The sequence below is a fragment of the Lithobates pipiens genome, unplaced genomic scaffold (assembly GCF_037356315.1).
Source record: "Lithobates pipiens isolate NorthernLeopardFrog02 unplaced genomic scaffold, aLitPip1_a1.2 Scaffold_22, whole genome shotgun sequence".
Classification (NCBI taxonomy): Eukaryota; Metazoa; Chordata; class Amphibia; order Anura; family Ranidae; genus Lithobates; species Lithobates pipiens.
In genome coordinates, this window is record NW_027507784.1 from 51873285 (window position 1) to 51900977 (window position 27693).

Consider the following 27693-nt stretch of genomic DNA (forward strand, 5'->3'; position numbering starts at 1 on the left):
CCATAATAATAATAAAAATTCCACTTTAAATTAGTTGCATTTATTGGTGGCTTTACATATATCAAGAAAAAAACTATGTGTTGACCAGAGAAAATTCTCCAGTAACCTACAATAGCAGACTATAACAGCCAAAGCAATGGAGACGAGTAATAGATAAAATAATCTTTATTATACAATATTAAAATAGATAAAAATCAAGGTATCACACCCCAAACATCTGGGAAAAATTATACTTTCTAATAAGTATACATAGCTTGTTAAAAGTGCATTCAACCATATATTTACATGTTTTAGTAAGTACACTTAAATAACATGCGCTTAGCCTGCTGTCTGTAAGGTCAACAGGTTTCACCAGATATTAGGCTTCCTCAGGTCCCAGACAAAAAAAAAGCAAGCTACCTATAGTAGTAATACCAAGACACAACAAGTCAATCATAGCAACAACACAATGTAAGTATCATTTGTATTTATTAATCTGTACATTCCTACTGGTAGCCAAATGTCCGCCCATTAACGTCTGGGGTGGGCACATAGGCACACAGAGTGAAAAGACCCCCCAATGGACGTAGATGAGGGCAGCCAGGCTAAAAATTGTAAATATATAACAGTAATTATACTGTATATAAACATATAAGGCAGTGTTTTTCAGCTCCAGTTCTCAAGGCGCCTCAACAGGTCATGTTTTCAGGATTTCCCTCAGATGAAACTGCTGTGGTAATTACTAAGGCAGTGAAACTGATCAAATCACCTCTGCAAAATAATGGAGAGCCTGAAAACATGACCTGTTGGGGTGCCTTGAGGACTGGATTTGAGAAACACTAATATAAGGTACTTGAGGCTAGTGTAATGGCATAAGGTGATTATGTAGGACATACTGTATATGCAAAACATACTTAAATAGACGAATCCCAGTATGTATCGATTTTCGAAATGATTAATTAATCAATTAATTTACTGGCAGAAAATCATAGACAAATCAATATAGCAATCTACCATACACAGCCTGCAGTTTATCGACCAGTCTGATCGTATGTTTACTCGATCAAATCTTATGAAACTTGCATCTATAAATGTTCATACATTTGGGAATCTGAACTTCCATTAGTTCCATCGCATGAGCAGACCTTTTGATCAACCATACATACAGAAAATTTATTGATATAGGTATTTAATGCAACCATATTTTTTGCCACAATAAAACGATTGGAATCGGTCAGTAATGAAACATGTTCAAAATCAAAAATCTGTCCAGTTATATGAATAGGCAGAGGCCACCTGAAAAAACAACTCTGAACATAAAATGTAATGTTAACGTTAATACTTTATATGCTATGTTATTATACAATACCTCCAGCAAGCTAACTGAGGAATAAAATAATTTAGAAGTGGCCAACCCTCATTAAGCGTCACACCAAATTTTGTAAAACCAAATTAATTAAGAAAAAGGAAAGTCACTGTTTTTCCTGCACTATATCTTTGCTATGTTACTATGTCTGCCACAATATTATAGGACAGATTTAACCACACCTTTACCCTTCTCTTATCTGTAGATTCCAGCAGAGACAACAGCCAAGATGGTTCAGAGAATTCTCTGGAGGATCTCAGACATTGTGACTACAACAAGAAGAATGCAGACAAAAAGAGAAGTGGATTGTCCTCACTGGTCTTCTCCATTAATGAACAGAAGCCACTGTTTACTGAAATTGGGGGTTACAGCTCTGTATTCACCAAGCCTTCTGTCCCCCAGTTTGAAGAAGCTGTGTGTCCTGACAAGTTAACAATTACCAAAAGAAGCTTATCCTATCGAGGTAAGAGATCTATACATTTACATCCGTATACATGGCTTGGTGTAAAAATACTGTACACAGTAGGGTATTGATACACATTTAATACTCAAATGCCCTTTGTTATAGATGAGACAAGATACTAGAGGGTGCCGGCTGCAATCTAATCACGTAGAAATAACAGGCAGCTCACTTAACAACATTGAGAACTTTTCTCATGTTGCATAAATTATAGGTGAAAATAATGATAAACCAGCACTCTTGTCTATTAGACCATGGATGTTATGGGGCTGAAATTCATATAAAGGTATGTATACAATTTCAGAGAAGCCGGTGAGCTTTGTGGATCTGCCCTCCCTTAATCAGGGCTAACAAATAAATACAACTTGTTTTGAATTATTCAATTTTCAGGTTCTACACATATAGTTTAACATGCAGTATATAGGGAGTCATTTGTGCGTACCAATTGGGTATAAAAATATAAAGGATTTTTTTGTGCTATCAATACAATGTATGATTTAAAAGTAGTAAAAGTATGTGAAAAATCTTATACATAAAATAATGTACAAAACATTCAGAGAAAAATAGTACAAAGATAATGGGTTCAAATTGAATATTTCCTTGTGCGAGGCTTGTATTGCGAACTAGTGGATTATTGGAAGCTTGGGATTGCGCTATCCCAAGAGGATGCCTCTTCATATCTGTATGGTCTAGGGTCTTATACACTTATTGGATGCAAGGTCTATACTTGGGATGTTTGGGCGCCTTTTTCTCCCTATGCATTGCCCTCTGGTTATCAGCCGGATGGTTGGGTCTTAGTTTCACATTTATTCCATCTCCTGCCCTTTACCTCTGTGGCCGTACATTGCAGGGGGTTTACTAGCTATATCCTATTTTGGGGAACGTTCTTTTAAATCAGCCATATTCAGTTGCACCCCATGAAACCCTGAGGATTCTAAGATTGCGAAACGCGTCTGAATATCTACACCTCCTCCACAGTTACATATCTGTTAAAACTTTACCACTGTTTAGAATTATACTTACTGATACATGGGAGGGAGGTGTTCTTTCTGGGTATGCATAGCGGATCATGGTTTGCTGTGGATATATGTTTTTAGGGGATACAACCCAAGATATTTTATTATGAATGTACTATAAAAAAAATTGTTTTTATACATATGTGTTTGTAAAATGTATTCGGAAGGGAAAGTTTATAGCACTGTTTAAAACCCCATCCATTCTTCTTTTTGTTCGCTTTCAGAGAAAATATTTTAAAAAATCACCCCTTTTAGCAAGCAAATCAAATCAAATGTAAAGCCTCTCTTTAAATTGACATTTTAATAAGTTTCAATCTCAGTTTACATATATTTTTAGTTCCTACCCTAATCTATGAAAGCAAATACAGTATTCAGAGTTATTTATAACAAGAAATACATAGACAGCAAGCTCACCTAGAGATATAAGAATAAACTTCAAAGAGTGGGATTATGTAGGCGATTGAAAAAAGATACTGTATTTATAAAACATATATATTTATTACAAATAAATTTGAATAAAATTCCAAATGGAAAATAAAAAACATCACAACAATGATGATATCACATTGCATAAGAAAATTTGATGTAAACATGAAGTGGTAGTCCCCATCTACTTGCAGTTCCTTCATCGGTAGAGTACGATGAGATAAAGTAGGTGGGGATATCCAGCACGTTTCAAACTATGCTGATATAAGAAAATCTTCAGGGAATAATACCACTTCTGCAAAAAACAATTTTCGATTGAAGAGAAAATAAGTATTGTATATTACCATATATGTGATTTACATCTGAAAATACACATACAGGCATAAATAGTTATCCATATTCATATAAATACAATGTTTGATTTTTCTAGCAGGAGCACTCTTTTAGATGGCAAGAGAACCATGTATGAATGTATCAATACTCCTCACCAAACTGCAGGAACCCATCAGCAACCAGCTTCATACTACCCCTAAAAGGAGAGGAAATAATGCACTATAGAAGGGAAAAGGAAACAAGACAAAAAATGATGAAAAATCCCTTGGAAGATAATTAGTATCTATTCCATGGGATACTGGGTCAACCTACATGATGTTCACCCGCAGGCTGGTCCAGTAGCTACCTACATTCAAAAATTGAATGAACTTGTGTAAAACCTTTTTCCAGTCTTGCACTGAGATATACATTTAGTATGCAGATGTCAGTTGTAGTATATTGCAAGGTTCTGGTGTGCTACTGGTCATCCTGGGGTATATGGCATGGCTCCACATCAGTCAAAAGTCCATGCCCTGCACAAGTGTGGAAGGAATGGTGCCCATGTATAATACTGGCGTTCCTAATGGTTTGCGCATGCGTGTGAAAATGATGTAAATCGTGTCCAGCGTACGCGTTTTCGTCATCACAGCGCCCTGTGTTGCCGTATCATATCCTGTCTCCAGGATGGCAACATCCGGAGACCCGGATGGTGGCCATGATGGAAACAACCAGCAGAAATCTTTATGCAAGCAGCTCATAAACACAGGGAAGAATAAAAACTACCCTATTTCCAAGATCACAAAAAAAGGAACAGACTAACAATCGATGAAATTGAGGGTCTCTTGTACATCAATCAGCAGTGCCCTGCTATTACAAATTATTTGTGGCATGTCATTTATCCAACTTAATTAATGTGTCCCAATGAGGACATTGCATACCAATGTAGAGCATTTTACATACAATGTAAACATTTGTATATAATGTCTTCATTGGGACCCATTAATTAAGTTGGATAAATTACATGCCACAAATAATTTGTAATAGCAGGGCACTGCTGATTGATGTATAAGTGACCCTCAATTTCATTGATTGCTAGTCTGTTCCTTTTTTTTGTGAGGGGTAAAGGGGGGGGGGTGCCAGAAGGCGAGGGATTCCAGGCCAACAGGGGTTAATTAAATTAGGAATTAAAGACCAGGCTGTAGCCCTCTGCGTTAAGCCTTGTTATTAGCATCCCCTTGAGGGTCAGGACCACCTATGTGGTGACCTGTATCAGAAGGGCACTGTAGATCCTGATAAGCGGAAGAACAGGAAAAGATCGACCAACGATACCATGTATCATTACATTTTTCCTCCCTATGGTTAAAGGAGGCCATCTGACGTTCCATACATTCAATGTCATTAATTTTACACAGCCACAAAGAAATGGGGGAAGTGATGGATTGTTTCCAAAGGGCTGGGACACATGCCCTGGCTTCATTTAACAATGTACCGTGAGTGAGAATTTATATCATGAAAACAGAACACTATTGAGATTAAGCAGGTAACTCATAGGGTGAGCACCCAGATCCACTGATGTGAACTTGAGCACCTGTCCCTTGGTTCTTAATCACTGGGTTGTGGCCCAGTGCCAGGCTGCAGCCTCCTCTCTCCATGACCTCTAACAAGCTGCAGATCCCTTAACCTCCCACAGTGCCCTTGGTACCTCTGAACCTCTCTTAGTGGCCTTACCTGCCTTGTGTAATAGTTTTTCAAAGAGTTTCCGATCCTCCTCTTCTCTGGTATCCCACTAGTGCCCCTGGCCCTTCCTCAAGCTGCTTGCTGTGGGGGCACTCATGCATGCTCACTGCCGAGTCCCACACTGGCTGTCCATAAACACAGACCAGGGCTTGGCCCTGCCCCCACTGCCTCCTCACTATCTGTGAGCTGTAATTGACAGCAGCGGGAGCCATCTGTCTCTTAGCCAATCAGGAGGCAGAGATCCAGGAGAGCATCTGCTCTAATGCACATCACTGGATCGTGATCGAGCTCAGGTAAGTATTAAGGGGGCTGCCAGGGAAGCTGCATACTGAATGTTTTTTTAACTTTATGCATGAGGGGTTTATTAGAAAAAAACCTTCAGCCTTCAGAACCACTTTAATAAGATGCTACAGAGCACAGCCTTATTACATTTCTGTTTTTCAAAGCTTCCTTAAGTCCTTCTTTAGACAGTAATCAAAGCACAAGCACATTGTCATCCCAAAAGTAGTAGTCATTTTATTGAGATGATAGAGGGGCTCAAAGACCCCTTTGCTAGTTCAGTTATCAGCAAATGGGGCAAATCACAAAATTTCTGCTTCCAGGGAATCTGTCTGATCCACTGTGAATTGGCAGCTGTAGATCACATTTATGGCCAGTGGCACATATGAGGAGCAAGATGTTACCAGACGGTCCCTTCCTTCAGAACCGTTCATATTGAATGATCATTCATGCAAGTGCCAAAGAACAAGGCGTAAATTGTTATCTTCCTCCAAAGCCGAAGGCCTCCTTTTCCAAACTTGTCATGAACGACTTTTCCAAGTGAAAGATTTCTTTCTGCGGACTTATTTAGGCTGAAGCTTTGTATCCCCGCAGCCATAGCAACCCTTACCAAGGCAACCTGCTGCAGATTTTAGTCTGGGCTAAATTTAGAAAGTCTGCAAAAATTGTGCATTTTGATCATGTCTGTACGTGATTCAGATCTGTCTTTTTTGGAATGCAAAGAATAATTTATTTAACTAGAACAGGAACTAATCCACAGACATGGAATACAGCTCATATGAAATTAACACCTTGTATAATTCAGATAATTCAATAAGTCCTGGACTTCTCATCTTAATACAAACAGAACTCATTTTTGGCTGCAGTATCTTACTGGATCATATTCTTGCTAATTAATTTTATCAATTGACTTTGAAAAAAATCTTATTATAGAAGGTCTGAAATTGTTATCGGGTTTATAATTATTTTGTGCCTAGTAGAGAATGGCATCTAAAATGAGTTTATTGCTTGTGCACACTGTAATAATGATGTGCTCTGGGAATGGTGTCCTAAAACCAATGCAAATATAATTATTCTTATCAAGTCTAGACATATAGATCTGCGACAACTAGAATAACATAGTTTTCCTGTATTTCATCATATGATTTCTGACTGCTAAATGAAGGCGCTGGCAGTGTCATATGGTAAGAAAAAGGATAACTTAATGAGTTATGCATTATGTTGTGAAAGGAATACTGACATTTTTTAAAGTGGAACTTCAGCCAAAACATTGTTCTTATTTCGGGTAGAGCCTTTCAGTTTTTTTTTTTTTTTTTATTTCTGTCTGTCACGTTGACTGGTTAAAGCCTAACTCTGGACTCAATACAAAAAAAAACACGTGATACTTACCTCCGCTGCGCAAGGGTTTTTCACAGAGGGGCCCCCGATTCTCCTCTTCTGGGGACCCCCAGCAGCACTCCTGGTTCCTCCTCTTCTCAAGTGCCCCCATGAAGACCTGCATTCCCCCAGGGGCACTTTTGCGGGCGCACTCCCGAGTACCAATACATTTAAGCCGCGTACACACGGGCAGACTGTATGGCCTACTTAGTCCGTCATACAATCCGATGGACAGTCCGTCCTACTTTCGAATGAACGGACTTGACCACACACGGATGCACAAACAGTCCGTCGAAAGCTTGCGCGATGACGTGTACAGCACGTACGACGGGACTAGAAATAGGAAGTCCAATACACAGCAATGCAACCTTTCGCCGTGTAAATCCTTTCTGAGCATGCGCCATTCTTAGTCCGTCGAACTAGCCTACTGACGAGCGGATTGTCCGCTGAAACCAAAGTATGACGGACAGTATTTCGAAAAATCCGAAATACTTAGTACGCCAGACTGCACGCTGAAAAAGTCCGCTGAAGCCCACACACGAGCGGACTGTCCGCTGAAATGTGTTTCGACGGACTAAGTAGGCCATACAGTCCGCCCGTGTGTACGCGGCCCTAGATGAAAAACCTTGAGGGTTTACAACCTCTCTTAATGCTCGGTTCACACTGCCATGACTCGGGCTTAATTAGTACTACTGAAGTCACTCCGACTTTAGAAAAGGTTCCTGTACTACTTCAGGACAACTTCTATCAGACTTGTGCCTCAAAGTAGTACTCAAGTAGCCAGGAAGTCTCCTGGCAAAATCTCACCATAAGTCACGTGACTTTCAGGTCATGGTAGTGTGAACCGAACCTTAGACCCCTTTCACACAAACATTCCGATTGGGTTCACCTGTCCATTTTTTCAGACAGACCCCATTGGAAGCTCCTTTCTCCTCCATGGGGCAGCGGATGTAAACAGATCGGATGGCAGTTGGCCTGTTTACATCCGACTGCCTATAGAGAACAGCTACTGTCTCCGTGTCTACTCTGCATAAGCAGAGTGGGCACAGATCTGTCCCCAGCCTGCTCAGAAGGGATCAGCAGACAGATTCCCTGCTAAGCAAGCGGATCACAGCTGGAGTCTTCCCCCTGCAAAAGGGACCTTACTTAGAAGCTCTCCCCTGAAGCACTCTCTTTATGTCACAACATGTCCTCAGTCTTATCGGTTGACAGACACTGAGCATCATTCAACTCAGATGGCTGAGGACAGACTGTGGCACAGGGGAGGGAGATTTATTAACACTGGTGCACACAGAATCTGGTGCAGCTGTCCATGGCAACCAAACGGCCTTCAAGTTTTATTGTCAAAGCTTAATTGTACAAGCTTAAATTAGAAGCTGATTGATTATTATGTCTTTAAGCATTCTAGTGTGCTGCTATATACAATAAAAATGTGTTTAAATGTGAGTGAACTATATGTGCAACAATTGCAAAAATGCTGCAACCACTGTTATGGTGAACTCCAACCACTAAAAGAATGTGTAACAACAAAGGACTAGTATATCAAATGAGTGAGATGAAGAAGTCAAACTAATGATACCACATCCCAAATATTTTGAAGTAGAATAAAGAAGGGGGGGACTGAAAAGGTAACAAACCTCGGGACTTTAACGGTATCAAATGTGTAGGTCAAAATACCAATAATAGAAATAGGTAAAAAACATTGATTTTTATTGTAATACAAAAAGATCAAAACAAAAGTCAATACAATAATACAACGACAATGACAATAATACATGCAAATAACAGGATATTGGAATTATCAGGACAGAGTCATATTAAACACTACCACACTCGACATGTTTCACTCATTCGAGTTTCTTCAGGAGATTGGTGGTAAAGTTCTTTTATATGCTGTAATAATAAAGCAAAACATCTTTTTGAGATACATAGTAGCCTGCATATAGCACATGTAGGTAATGCCAATTACCAACCACCCAGAGGTAATATTACTGCTATTGGGGGCATTAAGCGTCATTTTTGGCTGGTTGCCTAAGACATTTAATTTATATATCTTTTCATATACTTTAGACCCTCACAATTTGAGTGTTCCCTCTCTGCAAGCATTATCAATCTGGCTTTCCCAAGCACACAGGGCTGTTCTCCATTCTTAATATTTTTATATTTTTCTTGTGGATTCCAAGCACCTGAGATGAGACCCGGTTGTCCTAATTTTTGATCATATGTTTTCTATGCCCCTTTTTTCTTATTTTTTGTTACTGTTCAGCAAAGATTTGTATTTGATTTTCTGATTATACCTACATGTGCAAAAGTAAAAAATATTGAATTTGGTCCAGGGCTTAAGTGGTTAAAGGGTAGAGCTACACTTGGTAGCAGTCAGTCAAATTAGAATGTCAGGAAAATAACTAACATACTGTATTTAGAAGAAGATAGAAATAGCAGCTTGAACTTTTCTCTCATAGGCGGTTTCCTTTAAATTATGCTCTAAGGCCGCGTACACACGAGAGGATTGTCCGTCCAACTTAGTCCGCTGAAACACATTTCAGCGGACAGTCCGCTCGTGTGTGGGCTTCAGCGGACTTTTTCAGCGGACAGTCTGGCGGACTAAGTCTTTCGGAATTTCCGTAATACAGTCCGTCCAACTTTGGTTTCAGCGGACAATCCGCTCGTGAGTAGGCTAGTTGGACGGACTAAGTATGGCGCATGCTCAGAAAGGATTTACACGGCCGAAGGTTGCATTGCAGTGTATTGGACGTCGTATTTCTAGTCCCGTCGTACGTGCTGTACACGTCATCGCGCAAGCTTTCAACGGACTGTCTGTTCATCGTGTGTGGTCAAGTCCATTCATTCAAAAGTAGGACGGACTGTCTGTCAGATTGTCTGACGGACTTAGTTGGACGGACAATCCTCTCGTGTGTACGCAGCCTAAGAAACACAGCAACAGTCTAGCATACTGTCATCCACAGCTTATCGCATGTGGTATGTGGCGGGGCAAATGGTTGTGGCCTGATTTCATAATAAAGTGCTTCGTTTTGGTATTATAGTAACTAATAAGCATATAAAAAAAATGTGAGTGGTTAGAATTAGGACAGGTCACCTGTCAGGGACAGTGCTTACCTTCAGGGAAAAATAGGGAAAGTGCAGGGGTACATCATTATTCTTGGACACTTTCCTGTTTGTGTGCAGACTGCCAGACCATACTTCGCTCCTTAAGACAGGCGATGTCGGCACCTTTTGTCCACCACTCTACTGCCGTTTTTTTCTGTCAGGTTGCAGGTTGCTTTCCTGCTTGGTCACGGTTTTGGCTGCACTTTTGTTAAAATATATTCTTGTCATTGCACCTGAACTATGTGTGTTTTCTGCCACCGCATCACTATGCACCTTCCCATATATATCTATAAAAAGAAAACATTTTTAGTAAGTTTCTGCAGCACATGCATATTTGCCCATGTATTATCTCTGTATACGTGCTGTGAGTACAGAGAAACACTGTTGGTCTACTGGAAATCCAGTGAGCTCCAGACACCTTGTAGTGAGTTGACAACACTGCCGCTTTAGTAAGCAAAGCACAATCCACAAGGCAAATGGGGAATTGTGAGGAGCACCTGGTCTTTATGACACCAAAAAGATAAAGAGGTAGGTATACACACAAAATTACCATAAAAACAGATATTTGTTGAAAAAACTAAAATATCCCCTCTACACATGAGTTTGGGAAATGGCTACGCATAAATATTGCATAACAAAGAAAATGTACAAAATACATAAAAAGTAATACAATACACCCAAATAGGTATATGAATGGGGAGTTTTCCAAGTGGTTCTGACGCGTTTTGACCAGAGTGGTCTTCCTCAGGGATTTCACATTGAAGAATTCTTTAAAGTAAACACTCTATAATAGTCTTACCTTGTTAGGTGGATGTAAAAGTACATATATGGCCCAAGAGGTGGTAGTTGTAGACCACAGGTCATTTTGGATACCCAGATCTATCCTGCGGTGGTCTTGTGCTAGTGTGTTGATCTGCTAGGAATGTCTGGAAGATACGTTCTTTAATTTATATCTTATGCATGTAATATAGTCATCCTTCTTGTTAAAATTAGATACATGTGAAAAATTCATACTGCAGGCTACATTGATTTTGTGATGGTTCTTTACAGCTAAGGAACATTTCCTGTTCATCTATAGTGTGTGTTAAACTTGGATGTCAGAGATGTATTAGCAGTGGGATTCTCTCCAGCTTTAGGTACACCGAGGCCCTTTTTACTACTGAGGAATTGTCATAGTTACCAGCTGTCCCTGACCTTCAGGGGCAGTTTCATGTTCTGGAGATTTATCAGTGAAAATAGTCCTGCTTTTGAGCTTGGTTTAATCCTTTTGTGATGGAAAGGGATTATCTGTTCCTAGATTCCCTGGCCAATTTTGGCGGCATCTGTATGTGTCGGTTAACTTGAAAAAAAGCATTGTGACTAGTTTGCTTACTTAAAAATAAATTGCCCTTTTTTTAAAAGCATGTACAGCTTTTATTTAGTTATTTGGAATATGTTTTATTAAATACTTTGCTTTTATTACAAGCTGAAAAGTATTTTTTTTTTATTATATGATTAATAATGGACAATAATGTGTAAAAACTGCATGTTTCACTTAAACAATAGTGATGGGCCGAACACTCCCGAACATGTAAAAAGTTTGGTCCCAAACTCAGCATGCATCGGTCGGTTATCACAAGGGGTCGATGCCACCAGGTGTCTTCGCCCCTTACCTATTTAAGAACTGTCTGATGGCGAAGCAGGCAGTTGGGGGTTAGCCTTCGTCCTGGTCGGAGTTTTTTTATTTTGGGTGCGGTGGGCGTCGTGATTGACAATGTATCTTGATCACTTTTCCCCCGTTTCCTGGCCTGCCAGGCTTCATGCTTGGATAAGGTGGATGGATCTATGGACTTTGGGGGGAACCCCACATGTTTTTTTAATTTTGGTGGTGGGTTCCACTTAAAATCCATACCAGACCCGAAGGGCCTAGTATGTGTTGGCAAGGCCCCCGATACTGTTTCTTTTTCAATTTTTTTCTTTTGTTGGCAATGTTTTTTTTTTCAGTCAGCAGGGAAGCCTGTTGAGTGGCTTCCCAGCACGCTCCTTAACAACCGGCAGCTATTTGCTGTGCGCTTGGGGGGCGACCATCCTGCCGAGCGGCCATGGAAATTCAGATATACAGTGGGTGATGTTCGGGGCTGAACCGATGCTCGGCCCAAAAAGTTTGCCCATCTCTAAGACAGAAAACAACCGAATTGGGAAGCAAAGATCCAGGAGGTGGCAAGGAATCAATTGGAGATGGAATCCATGGGAAATTTTAAAACTGTTTATTGCTGATAAAACCTGTAACAATACACAGTACAAATGGAAAAAATCGTCAGAATGGCCAAACTCACTGTGATAGTGCCAGCAATGAAGCCAAAAGGTGGTGGAGAAATGGCTGTCCCGCTTCCGTGAGGGCTGTGGACAGAGGGGGCTGCAGACTAAAGATGGGAAGCTTGAAAACACTTTCCAACAGCTGGGAGCGGTGACCATAACCAAAGCCGGGCTACATCAGGGAGGGGAGAGGCTGCCATTTTCTACTCTGGTCATACAGTGATTGTGCTTCCTGGATCTGGACCCAGCCTTTCAGGCTTCCAATTTTTGGTCTGCATCCCCCTCTGTCCACAACCCTTACGGAAATGGGACAGCCATTTCTCCACCACCTTTTGGCTCCATTGCTGGCACTATTACAGTCAGCTTGGCCATTCTGACGATTTTTCCCATTTGCACTGTGTATTGGATACATGTTTTATCAGCAATAAACCGTTTTAAATTTGACATGGATTCCATCTGCAATTGATTGCTTGCCACCTCTTGGGATCTGCGCTTCCCAATTCTGTTTTTGTCTGTTTCTCATTTGGTCATTTGAGTGCGGTAGCTGCAGTCCAGTGTGACTTTTATAATTAATTACTTTGGCTCCTTGGTTTACTTCCTGCACTTGGCTCCCTGAATTTCCATCTCTAATAAACAACTTTATGATGATTTTTTTTTTTTTAATAATTTATTATGTATGTATTAGTTTAATAGCCAGAGCCTTCTAACTTCTTTTGTCAAAGAAAAATTTGAGAAACTAGTTGGTGGATATTTTATAAAATACCTCATCCAAGACAGTCTTGAGAAAATGGAATAATCTGGGGCAAAGCAGACTTTTTGTGGTGCTCAAGGATGCACTACATTTATATATATATATATATATATATATATATATATATATATATATATATATAAGAATTAGAATGATAATAAAAGCATTAATTCCAATACAAATCATACATAATGTCTATCCTATTTTTGGGCTTGCACCTTTCTATGGACTCCTACTTGTAATTATGCAGAACATATTGTACAACCATAATATAATCCACAAAGGTATATCAGGTGTCCAAGAAGAAGTGAGAAACTCCCAAGTCTTGACGCGTTTCATAGATTGTAGCCAGTTCTTCGGGAATGGGAAGGAGGAGGCCACAATTAGATGGATCTAAATCAAAATACATACATAATAATATATAACATTGTAAACAATGTCATATAATAACTATCTCACAGTGGTCACATGATTGGGAGCCATAGTGACTGGATTCAAACTGCACGCTTCCAGCACAAAGACAGAGTTGCTGAAAACATTGGTAACCAACAGGACCAGCTTCCGATCATGTGACCATTGTGGCAGCCAATCACAGTGGTCACATGATAGCTGATCCTTCCTGCCCCCCTGGGAGATCAGGGTGGGCGGGATGGGATTAAAAAGGATATCTAAACCTAAAAAAAAAATGTAATATATTTCAGCTTATTAGTCCTTAGATGTACCCGCAGTGGAATGTCAATGCTCCCCTGCTGATAAAGATTCCTAGCATTATTGGTCTTGTTATACTGTCTGCTGCCCTATTGGGATTCCTAGCACTTTACAGATTTTGAAAAATCTTTAGTCCTTAGATGTGGTGGTATTATGCAGATTACTCTTCAAAGACCAAAGCAAGTGAGAACGAGCCTTTAGGTTGGCCATACATTATACAATTTTCTTGTATAATTTTACTTTATATTTTCCAAAACCATATAATATGAGGTCAAACCTAAACACTTTAATTTGTATGTAATCAGGCAGGCTCTTGCACCACATAGTTGAAGGTAAATCTAAAGGAAATTGAATAAGAAAAAATGCAGGTTGAAAGAAAGAAAATTGCTCCCATCAACATAGTGTTGCTGCAGAGCTATTGTATTCAACTGGTGGGGAGCCTTCAGAATACAATGATCACTGCTGGCAACTATAGCATCCGGTAGTAATTGCACAAATAAAAAAAAAACTACGGGCTGGTTGTAATGAATTTGATCTATAGATCGACTTCTGTATAACCAGAGATGATCAAAGAGACAGGCACATGATTGTGAGCAAGGATGCCTATGAATTAATGTATATAAAATTTATAGGTCCGGCCACTACTCCAAAACTCACAAGACCAAATGAGAAACAAAAAAATTCCAACACAAGGAACGCTGTTCTAGTATATTATATCACAAGGAGAGTGAAGTAAAAAGTATCAATCTTTATTTGTAATTGTATTCATGAATTTAAACCAAAGGATCGAGTAGAAAGTGCCATAATAGTACAGTTAGGGCTAGTTTACACTTGCTTCAAAACATGGCTTTGGACAGGCTTCGTTAAAGCTTTCTGAATGCCAGTCAAAAGTCCTGTCACTAGAAAAAATTGTTAGCTTATAGTCCTGTTTAAACCTTGCTTTTGCTTGGTGCTTTGATTAGACTTCGATGAGGCTTTGGTGGGGCTTCAGTGGGGCTTCAAGCGAGCTTTGCCATAGACTTGTATGGAGGCTTTGAAGATGCTTTGAAGCATCATTAAAGCTACGTGGGGTATAATTTTTGAAGTAAAGTTGAAGCAAAGCAAAAGCAAGGTGTAAACAGGACTGTAAGCTAACCATTTTATTTAGTGGCAGGAGCTTTGACTGGCGTTTAGAGAGTTTTAACAAAGCGTGTCCGAAACCTTGTTTTGAAGCAACTGTATACTAGCTGTTAATGTGTGGTGAAGCTGAAGCAGGTGTAAATGAGCCCTTACTGGTGGCTAGCATGTCATCGTTGGCAGACCCACATGTATAGATGGCTGTAACAAACCCTGGTGCTGTAAAATGACAGTGAGACATTCACGGAGGGTGTAGATGGAGCTCCCACTCTCAAACTGGCAGATGCCGAACAAGGAAAGGTGGAGGGGGACCCGAGTGCTCCAAGATGTCAACTTTCAGCTCAGGAAAGGCACACTCCATTCCCGATAGGAGGGTAGGAGAGACAGAGCTGTACAGGGCTGTACAATCCTGGCTGGAGGAACAGGAACACACCAGTGGCTTGTTTCCAGGTCTATGCAGACAAGTGTGTAATCACAGGAAGGACCACAAAGCAATTGGAAGGACAAGGTTGTAGAATAATGTCAGAGCTCAGTCGGTAATAGACTACATGTTTTCGGGATTAACCCCTTCGTCAGGTCACATGATCTGAGCTGGCATGATATGGAAGTATAAGTACTGATTACTATAACGGGGGTGGGATGGCCATTCAATCCCACACACATATCCCTATATTATGTACAACCAGCCTGCCCATAGATAAATCAAAATTTGGTCAGTTCCTGTCTTTGGCTGACTTTAGTCCAAAAAATGGGAAAGGTCTGTATCCTTATCCTGTTTTTTTGGAGCTTTTTTTTTACCTAAACGTGATAGATCGGAGGTAAAAGGATGTGAACAGGGGCACATATATTTACTTTCCTCTGCCCATAAAACTAACATGGAACAAAAATCGCAAAAACACATCCATTGCTATTTTGCATTTAGATTCAGCATTTGGATCTGCTTATGAATCCCAACTAATCAAAATGGGCGCTACAGAATATGTGAAAAATTGTTACAGTACAATACCAAATGTTTACTTATGTAAAATACAGTAGATTGTTACAAAGATCCTTCCTCACTATTCATGTCATCTTGTCTTGAAAGTATAACTAAAGCCAAAACTTCCGTAATATGGCAAAGATTGCCTTTCTTATGCGGGATACACACTGTTTTTTTGTTTTTTTTTACAGATTGCTGTACTAACACAAGCAATGTTAGTGCTGTGATCTTCCCGCCAAACAATTGTATTCTGACAGAGGGACCCTCTCCGCCCCCTTCCAGAATACACTGATCAGTGCTCACAGCCATTGGTTACCAGCACTGATCAGATGCTGGACTTTCAGCATGTCTGTTTGACAGAATCGGATAATATTCAGCCTATGCGTACCAGCCAATACTCTATCCAAAATAAAAATAAAATACATTTTGCCTTTAGTTCTACTTAAAGGTTTTTGTGCTGATTTACCAAAAGCAAAAATAGTGTGCAATTTGCAAAGTGCAGTTGCTTCAGAGCTTACTGAATGAGGTAAAACTTAATTTTGCAAAGAATACCCAATCATGAGCAAGTAAATAAAAAAAATGTATTTCTGCTTGTACATGATTGGACGATGGAAGTCCGCAGAGCTGCTGCTCATTTACTAAGCTCCGGAGCAACAGCACTTTTCCAAGTGCACAGTCTATTTGCCTTTAGTAAATCAACCCCATCGTCTTTTTAGTTATTGTGCATTTTCACTCAAAACATATAACCAAAGTGCAACTTCAGCCAATGAATGAGAAAAGGCTTGAATCTCCGAGCCCCAGCGTGAGAGCATTTGTCTCTATTCCAGTTGCGGCGATCACTGTCACTGGTACATGAAGAGAGTGTTCTTCCCAACAAGGACACAGACATGGATAAAAAACAGTAATATTTTCTTAACATTTCCCACTACCAAAATAATGTTTTAATGTAGAACTAAAGTCAGAAATATCATACTTGCCTATGCTCCAGTGGTCTGATAATTGTGAGGTCCAGCCCTTGTATCCCCCCTGGATTCTTCTGGGTACCGATCTTCAATCGCTTGGATTGACTGGTATAAGATGTCACTCCTGCACATACATAGAAAAAGAATGGCCTAGTGCAAAAAGCACAGCTCGTACCCCTGGGGATGTTTAAATGAGATAGACCAGTCCATAGATGTACACAGTAATTTATTAATAGTACATATTAAATGCATGTATATTGAGAAAAGTTATTTGTCAACATGTGCAAATAAAAAGTTACTTGATAGAACTTTAGTTAACTGTTAACTTGCGACATATGTAAACTCGAGAAAAATGCTGACATGTTTCGGACCATCCGTCCTTTCTCCTAGAAGAAAGGATGGACGGTCCGAAACATGTTGGCATTTTTCTCAAGTTTACATATGTCGCAAGTTAACAGTTAACTAAAGTTCTATCAAGTAACTTTTTATTTGCACATGTTGACAAATAACTTTTCTCAATATACATGCATTTAAGATGTACTATTAATAAATTACTGTGTACATCTACGGACTGGTCTATCTCATTTAAACATCCCCAGGGGTACCAGCTGTGCTTTTTGCACCAGGCCATTCTTTTTCTAGTATTGTTTTATTGGGATGTGATTGACCAGCCTTATGCTGACCGCCACCCTGCACAAAATTCATTGGTTTTGATTCTGCACATACATAGAAGTCATTAATCCCTCATACTGTTACTGTGCCAAAAATTTAAAGAGAGCTTCACATGCACAGCTCCATGTACATTTTCGACAGGATTGCAAACAAGCAAATAAATATACAGTCTGCCTTTTAAAAAAAAATTTTTAGCCTTCTTTTCCACTTTAATGACCATTTGCATCCCACTGATGAAATGTCTCCTCATACCCCCTTCCTGTCACCGGAAGCAAGGGAAATCTTACAAAAACGGGGGAACAGAGAACACATAAGCCTGGCAGGGGTTCAACCTTTCCCCAGTCTATTCAAAATAGGTTTTGTCAATAGTTGCATAACTGTTCAAGAGTTGTCTCCTCATGTAGTCTCCTGGGAACTAAGGAGAAAGCCTCCACAACATGGTACAAAGACATCAATAATGTAAAAGAGGTTTTAGTTCTTCTAATTCTAGAATATTTTGTCTGGAGGTCCATTTGAACAAACTAAGACATTGTTTGACCAGTTTGCATACTACTGTTTTGTAACAGATATAGCAAGTCCGAGGAACTGGGAGAGAGAAATTCCTGAGCTACATGAGAGTACAACCCATCACACAACGTTGAACAATGTGACCTGGGGAATGGGAGAAGCCGACAATGATCTGACCTACAGTGAGGTGGAGCACAGACTTGACCTTATTCAGGAGCAGATGAACAGGTAAGGACAAATTGAAAATGATCATATAGGAAACTAAAGAAGTCCTGTAATATCATATCTCTATATTGCGGTATTCCTCATTTGTGTCCATTTTGAACATTTATGTAGCTAGCAGCAGTTAGTCACATTTAGCTGGACTAGTTCCATAATGTTGAAGACATCTCTTAAATTCTCCAAGCCACTTCTTAAATTCTAATGAGTGTCAGGAAGATATCCCAGAATTTATATTCACACAGGTAACAGACACCTCGATCCAATCACCATGGAACGTGTTGAGGCAGATTTTAATTATACAAGAAGAGGATGGGAGGTGTAATTGTTGTAGAAATATCCCTTTGTAATTACTGTAAATAAGCCCACCTTTGGTGTCTTGTTTTGAGTCACATGGCTGAAGGTGTGAATTGTCATTGCTAAAAATAACGACGTGGCTTGGATAAGCTAGGAAACGTCTTCAACATTGCAAAACAAGCCTAGCTGAATGTGATTAAATACCACTAGATATAGCATGAACTGGGTAAATTAGAGTCTTCACAGGCATATCTTCATTTATGTCTGTCTTAATGGAAAATGCATTATTGTTGATATATACAATAGTTCCTGCCCCAGTGGAGCTTACATGCTAAAACTCCGGCTTCAGGCATACAAACATGCCACATTAGGAGAATGAATTCCTTTGGTGTAACAAAACATGCAGTCAGCATATAGTTTTTCTGTCTGAAATTTTTATTCAGTGTTCTTTAGAATGTCAAACCACAGAACTAGTAGAAAGTGAACCAAAGGGAAATTACAGCTGAACTCCAGGAAAATGGCTTAATATTCATTTAAAATACATATATGATGACTGTTTTACCTGCCAAAGGAATTGTAGTTTTGTGCAGCGAGTCATATGATCCTGCTACCCCTGTTAATCAGCATAGCCAGGTCCTGGACCACCCTGCAAGCTAGAGGGCAGTTAGGGACTACAGTCTGGTCAAGGGCCCACCTCACCTTGCAATGGACAATGTAGGAACAGTAACACCCTAAAAAAAGTCATCCCTCTTTTCTGCACTGTATGCAAAGCATTATAGGCTGATCAGGTCAGAGTGTTGACCCTCCGATTGCTGCTGTACAGGCAGTCCCTGAGTTACAAATATCCAACTTACATACGACTTACAAATGGAAGGAGACAACAGGAAGTGAGGGAAAATCTACCTTTAGGGAGGGAAATTCACTGCTGTAGGCGTTATCAAGGGAAAAGGGTGTTTCCAATGAAGCTTTATCACTAATCCTTGTTCCCACAACAACCCAAAATTTTCAAAATCCAATTGTCACAGGGACAGAAAGGGAGATGAAATCTTCTGAACGAGGCACAGATTACAGGGGTGTTAACTCCAAAATATTAAATATATTTTTTTTTGAGCTGGAGTTACATCTAAAAAAAATACCTGTTCCAATTTGCATACAAATTAAACTTAGGAATATACCTACAGAACCTATTTTGTGTAACCCAGGGACTGCCTTTATAGGGAATTCCATGAAACCAATATCAAGATAAATTCAGGTATTTATGATATTTGTAGGCAACAATATAGATAGTGGATTTCACCAAATAAATACTGAATTAAATGATGTTTGTTGTATCTGCACAGAGCTCAGTTTTCTTCTCCATACCTAGCTTTGCTGTGGCTCCTGAAACCCCTATTGATATGTTAAGCTGGAAGGGTTAAGTAAATGACAATTGGGACGGGGTATCTAATATTTGGCATTTGGGAGGGGGGTGTTATCCCATTCCTCCATGCCACTTTCCAGGCCACAAACTCAACTTTTCACTGTAGACCTCAGACTGGGACCAGTGGGAATTCTCAGGTTTCTGTAGCAAGGGCTGTATCTTCAGACTGTATAATAGCCATCTCCGAAATCTATTTCTTCATTTTGTGTAGAAGCTGACATGTATAACCATGGTGTATTTCATGTATAAGATATCAAAACCATACAGTACAAGCAGTAGCAATACTTTGCCAGTTCTAGTATCATTGTGAAGGTTCTCATTTATCCATGTTATGATATATTTAATAGTAGTTAATCACGTTCAACTGAACTTGTTCTGTAATGCTAAAGACGTTTTGTAGCTTCTCCAAGCCAATTCTTCAGTCCCACTTGGCTACAAAACATCTTCAACATTAAAAAAACAAGTCCAGTTGAATGTAACTAACATCTAATATCATTGATAATGGCTTTGCAACCTGTGCAGACCTCTCTTTTTCCCAGTTTAAATGGAGTAGATTTACTAAAACTGGAGCTCACAGAATCTGGTGTAGCTGTGCATAGTAACCAATCAGTTTATAACCTCAGATTGTTTAATTAAGTGTTGGCAATAAAACCTGGAATCAGATTGATTTCTATGCTGAAGTGAACCTGATTTTGCACTCCCCAGCTTTAGTAAATAAATCCCATTGTGTTTTGAAACAGAAGTTAAAGTGGTGATGCCACCAAAAAAAAAAAAATTGCTTAAAATTCTTACAAAAAAAATAAATAAAATAATTATAATTGGAAAAAAAATGTTTTTACTCACCACTAAATGCCTGTTGCTAGGGGGTCCCTCATGGTCTGCCTCCTTAATTGCCCGGGCTGGTGACATCACTTGCGCTCGGCGCTGCACAGTCACCTGGGACCTGTCACGTGTCCCAGATGACTGTGCGGCGTATAACGACACTCGGTGCCGCTCGCGCATGCGCAGTGGGTGCCTGGCTGTGAAGCCACATTAATAATGCTGGCGCCGTGAGCGGAGCGGGGAAGCCCCCCGCATCGCTGGACCCTGGAACAGGTAAGTGTCCGATTATTAAAAGTCAGCAGCTGCAGTATTTGTAGCTGCTGACTTTTACATTATTTTTTTTAGGGGGCAGCCCACTTTAAAGTAAACCTAAAGGCAAAACGTTCTTCATTTTGAATAGAGTTAGAGAGTTATAACCCTATCAGCATTTTTGTTGCCATCTATGTCCCATTGGGGAGATTTTCTGTCACTAACTGTCCCAAAGCCAAAAGTGAGAGGAAATCCCTCCAAAGTGAAGGAATCTCGGGGTGTCCCCAGAACTAGCATCCTCATTGGAAAATGTTCCCTCTATTACTGTCTGGGGACAATTTGGGATTTCTTCTACTTTCACTTCTGATGATAACAGTAAACCAGACAAATAGAGAGGGTAAATCTCCTGAAAGGGGTCCAAGACAGCAATCAAAATTTGACAGATGTTCTAATCCCTCTCCACGCTATACAAAACTAAAACATTAAGTTTGCCTTTAGTGCTGCTTTTAAGTCAGGGGGTCTCCAAACTTTCTAAGCAAAGGACTGGTTTACTGTCCTTAAGACTTTGGGTAGGGGGGGACTGTGGTCAGTGGGAGTAGTTAATGCTCTGGCATCAGTGGGCATAAACAATACCATTGTTGGTATCAATGGAAAGAATAGTGCCATGATTGGTGTTGATGTGGAATAGGCCCCAAGGGCCAGATAAAGACAAGCAAAGGGCCACATCTGGCCCCAGGGCAGCAGTTTGGATATAACTGCTTTAAGTTTTAACCAGAGATAGTGGTTACCTCTCTTTGTTGCTGTTACATCATAGTCCCATTTTAACTGATTGACAAAAGAAAATCAAAAAAGTTTACAAAGGAGAGACACTGTGATATATTCTAATTGGAAAGAAATGAAAGACTGATTTGTAGTATTTTTTCAAGGTAACAATGCCTGACTATGCATACAGCCTATATCACATGCATGACTTGTGGGTGCCTAAACTGCTTTTTTAGGATGGTTATATTTAAGAATAAAGCTGGCTATACATAGTAGATTTCCAAACGACTGTTCATATAAAATTTCATATAAAAATTCTCACTACATTTAACGACTTGACCAATGGCGTTCAAAACTACTTGTAACATTACATTTTGGAATTGACTTTGAACGAAAAACCACATTCCTGCTCTTTATGATTGTCTTATCACTGCGGTCGAAAACAAACATCAGTTTGACTTCATTAATACTTACAAAACAAACGATCATTCCTAAAATGAGACATTTAAAATAAAATTCTACTAGTGTATGACCGGCTTTAGTTTAGTATGGTGAATAGAGCTGGGAATGACATTTACAGGGAAGATTAAGTTGGTAAAATGGGTCAATGTCACCCATTGCCTCAAATGATGATCATTCAAGAAACTGAGCTCAGAATACATTCCTGTATCTGTGTTATAAGAACATACTTTCTTGAATTATCACATTTAAATGTTTAGTCCTTTCATTTATCTTTCTGATTTTGTATATTATCTACAGTGCCTTGAAAAAGTATTCATACCCCTTGAAATTTTCCACATTTTGTGATGTTACAACCAAAAACGTAAATGTATTTTATTGGGATTTTATGTGATAGACCAACACAAAGTGACACATAATTGTGACGTGGACGGAAATTTATAAATGGTTTTCCAAATGTTTTAATAAATATAAAAAATATCTGAAAAGTGTGATGTCCATTTTTATTTAGCCGCCTTTACTCTGATATCCCTAACTAAAATTTGTCAGAACCAACTGCCTTCAGAATTCACCTATTAGTAAATAGAGTCCACCTGTGTGTAATTTAATCTCAGTATAAATACACATGTTCTTTGAAGCCCTCAGAGGTTTGTTAGAGAACCTCAGTGAACAAGCCGAATCATGAAGGCCAAGGAACACACCAGACAGGTCAGGGATAAAGTTTTGGAGAAGTTTAACCACTTCCGGACCACCCACCGTTGTTATACCTCAGTATTTTGAAGGAGGATATTGTTGTTATGGCAGCAGCTAGCTGCCATAACCCCGTTATCTTCTTCTTCAGTGAGCGGCCTGGTTTAAGATAAACTTGGACTCTGCGGTGGATTTGCCGCAAGATCACTTTTATCGGCGGCGTGAGGGGAAGATGGCCCCACCCATCCCCATATCACTACAGGGCGGAAGTGATGTCAAAACATCAATTCTGCCCATAGCTCTTAAAGGGCCATTTTTTTTAACCACTTAACAACCGGCCCATAGCCGAATGACGGCTACAGGGCGGTTGTTTAACTCTGGGAGGCCGTCATATGACGTCCTCCCAGAATTCCGCTCTTGCGCGCCCCCTGGGGAGCGCACTCGAGAGCATCTGTGACGGATCACGGTAAACGGCCGCTCTTTGCGGCCGTTTACCATGTGATCGCTCCGTCAAATCATGGAGTGATCACTTGTAAACAAACCGGCGTCATGTTATGACACCGGTTCCTCCCTCCTCCTCTCTGTACCGATCGGTACAGCGGAGGGGGAAGAGATCAGTGTCAGCAGTGCTGTGGGCTGCATCTGCAGTGCCCACATCGCTGCTCACCGAAATTTAACCCCTCAATTCCCTGCCATTACTCTGCAATACCCTGCAATACTCTGCAGTACCAGCAAATACTCTGCAATACCCCCCAATACTCTGCAGTACCAGCAAATACTCTGCAATACCCGCAAATACTCCGCAATACCCACAAATACTTGTGCAACACCCGCAAATATTCTGCAACACCAGCCAATACTCTGCAACACCCGCAAATACTCTGCAACACCCGCCAATACTCTGCAATACCAGCTAATACTCTGCACTACCCTCCAATACTCTGCAGTACCCGCCAATACTCTGCAGTAAAATTCCAGCCAATACTCTGCAATACCCTGCCAATACTCTGCAATACCCTGCCATAAATTGCCATACTCGGAGATACCCAGCCATACTCGGAGATACCCTGCAATACCCAGCCATAGTCGGTGATACCCTGCAATACCCAGCCATAGTCGGTGATACCCTGCAATACCCAGTCATAGACATCCCCCCCTCCCGCCGCCCTCCGGTGCTTCTACCGACTCGCCAATATGATCAAAGCCAGAATCTTTTTTTTTATTATTTCAGGCTTTCCAGCCTAGAGGTGAGACGTGGGGTCTTATTGACCCCCAGATTTCACTGTAAAGAGGACCTGTCATGCCATATTCCTATTACAAGGGATGTTTACATTCCTTGTAATAGGAATAAAAGTGATCAAAAAATTAATTTTTGGGGAAAAAAAAGTCAAACTAAAATAAATAAAGTAAAATGAACAATACATTTTTTTTTTTTTAAAGCGCCCCTGTCCCCATGTGCTCACATGCAGAAGCGAACACATACTTAAGTCCCACCCACATATGAAAACGGTGTTCAAACCACACATGTGAGATATCGCTGTGAACGTTAGAGCGAGAGCAATAATTCTAGCCCTAGACCTCCTCTGTAACTCAAAACATATAACCAGTAAAAAAAATTTAAAGCGTCGCCTATGGGGATTTTTAAGTAGCGACGTTTGGCGCCATTCCACAAGCGTGTGCAATTTTGAAGAGTGACATGTTAGGTATCTATTTACTCAGCGTAACTTCATCTTTAACATTATGCAAAAGTTGGGCTAACTTTACTGTGTTTTTTTTTCCAAAAAAAAAGCATTCGAAAAATTGCTGCGCAAATACCGTGCAAGATAAAAAGTTGCAACGACCACCATTGTATTCTCAAGGGTGTTTGCTAAAAAACATATATAATGTTTTGGGGTTCTATGTAATTTTCTAGCAAATAAATGATGATTTTTGCATGTTAGGGTCTCAAGAATTGAAATAGGCCGTCAGTACTTCAGGTGTGATCAATTTTCAGATATTGGCACCATAGCTTGTGGACTCTATAACTTTCACAAAGACCAAATAATATCCACCAATTTGTACTTATTTTTACCAAAGATATGTAGTGGTATAAATTTTGGCCAAAATTTATGAAGAAAAAATTACTAATCTGCTAAATTTTATAACAGAAACAAAGAAAAATTCATTTTTTTACAGAATTTTCGGTATTTTTTTCTTTTATAGCACAAAAAATAAAAAACCGAGCGGTGATTAAATACCACCAAAAGAAAGCTCTATTTGTGTGAAAAAAAGACAAAAATTTCATATAGGTCCAGTGTTGCATGACTGAGTAATTGTCATAAAAAATGTGAGAGCACCGAAAGCTGAAAATTGGTCTGGTTATTAAGGGTGTTTAAGTGCCCAGTGGTCAAGTGGTTAAATTACTATTTTTTTTTTTTGCATTTTAATGTAAACATGAGATCTCAGGTCTTTTTGACCCCAGATCTCATATTTAAGAGGTCCTGTCATGCTTTTTCCTATTACAAGAGATGTTTACATTCCTTGTAATAGGAATAAAAGTGACACCATTTTTTTCAAAAACAGTGTAAAAATGTAAAAGAAGGGAGTGCCCCATAGCCAACTCATTCTGGAAGAAAGTATTCAAAATTCTTTCAACAATATTTAATATTTCTTTAATGCCTGATCCAACTATAGCACTATTAAACTTTAAACCCCAAAACTTGAACCTTCGTCAATTTAAACTATTACTATTTATAACAACAGCAGCTAAACAATCCATAGCGAAAGCATGGAAAACTAACTCTCTTTGCATACAAACCGTCAAACAAAGAGTGGCACAAGCAAAGACTGAAGCGATTTATCTAGACAAAATCCTCAAATTTGAATCCATATGGAAACCATGGATAGATCATTATCTACCAGGTACAAATAAATAATTGATATAGACACAAAGAAATATGATAAATCCTGCAATTCCTTTGATACATGATTTCTACTATACCACTAAATATTACTCTCTGGAAGGTTTTTTCTTCCTCCCCTTTCCTATTACTAACCTTCCCCTTTCCCTACCCCTTTTTATAGTACAAATAGGGGTAGAAAATATGTTCACTTACTTTTTCAGGGAATACCAAGCCATATACATGGACCTTGGCCCTTATTGTAGTTTATAATCCATTATTGTTTCATAATACCTTATATTATTATTTAATCATTACCCCCTTTTTAGCATTTAGCATCCATAATCATACCTGACTATTGATATTATAATTGTAATTTAACCTCCCTGGCGGTACCATTATTTCGGATTTTAGGTGCTAAAAGCGGTACCATTATTTTGCATGAAAATTTGGCGTTTTATATTGTAGTCCTGCAATTCTTAGGAATAACTCTCTTAAATCTGTCCAAACCAGAGTCTAGCAGACATCCCGGGTATGATAAAGTTTGAAAAATTAAATCATAAATTATAATATAATAAATAATTATAAATAATTGTACCAAATAATAATATAACAATAATAAAAATTATTCAATAATGTAATCTAATCAAAAACACTGAAATTTGCCGAGTTGCAGAATTGTCACTGTCATTACTTTTCAGTATTTGATGACGGATCTCCCCACAAATCGCTATCGCTCAATTCTGCGAGTCATTCTAATTTATTATCGCTGTTTTCTAGCTGGTCTAAAATCATTTTTGATGTACAGTGACAGTTTTGGTTGCTATGGACAATCTCCAGTTTCCAGGCATACAGAACAGTTTTTACAATATAAAACTGCATGCAGGACACTGGGCAGAGCACTAGGGACAAAGGGGATGTGAAATATTTACATACAGCAATGTAATCTGTAAGATTACATTATACTGTATGTATACTGTTTATTTCACTTTTTGAATTTGGCGCCGATCTCCGTGCCCGTGCGTCGCAACGCTCGCAGGGCACGGAGATCGCCGATGTGATAGATCGAGCGAGGCACGGCTCGCTCGTACAGCGGGGAGACATCGCTGGATTCGAAGGAGAAGGTAAGGAAACCTCCTCCTGGATCCAGCGACGCTGTCCCGAGTCTGACTCGGGGATACCGCTTTTGGTATAAAAAATCCACCCCGAGTCAGACTCGGGAATACCGTCAGGGGGGTTAATTTCTATTTTGTGTATATTTTTTTTTTTAATATGAATAGTCTAACACAATACATTATTTATTATATAATCTCTCATTATATAATATAATTTATCGTTATTTTACTAGCTCTTATTTACACAAGAAGTTTTATTGTATGCTTTGACTTTATCTTGTGAAACTTGTTTTTTACAATACTGACTTATTGTAATTTATTATAATCTATAAAATAAAATTATTCCACAAGAAAAATGTAAAAGAAAGGGTAAAATAAATAAGATAAGAAAATAATAAAAAACGTGCCCCGTCCCAATGAGCTCGGTTGCGGAAGCAAACACATATGTGACTAGCGCCTGTGGAATTTTTTAAATGTCGCCTATGGAGATTTTTAAGGGTAAAAGTTTGTCGCCATTCCTCGAGCGGACACAATTTTGAAGCGTGACATGTTGGGTATCAATTTACTCGGTGTAACATTATCTTTCACAATAAAAAAAAATTGGGCTAACTTTACTGTTGTCTTATTTTCTAATTCAAAAATGTATTTTTTCCAAAAAAAGTGTGCTTGAAGACCGCTGTGCAAATACGGTGTGACAGAAAGCATTGCAACAACTGCCATTATATTCTCTA

The 27693-nt window shown here is 39.4% G+C and overlaps 1 protein-coding gene across 1 annotated transcript in view; it reads left to right on the forward strand.

Annotated features, from left to right (window-relative positions):
• Nucleotides 1–27693, forward strand: part of KCNH7 (potassium voltage-gated channel subfamily H member 7) — a 685804-nt gene that overhangs the window by 627019 nt on the left and 31092 nt on the right. The window contains exons 14-15 of the mRNA XM_077447576.1: nt 1551–1808; nt 18110–18278. Of these exons, the coding sequence (XP_077303702.1) occupies nt 1551–1808; nt 18110–18278 (427 nt within the window). The remainder of the gene's footprint in view (nt 1–1550; nt 1809–18109; nt 18279–27693) is intronic.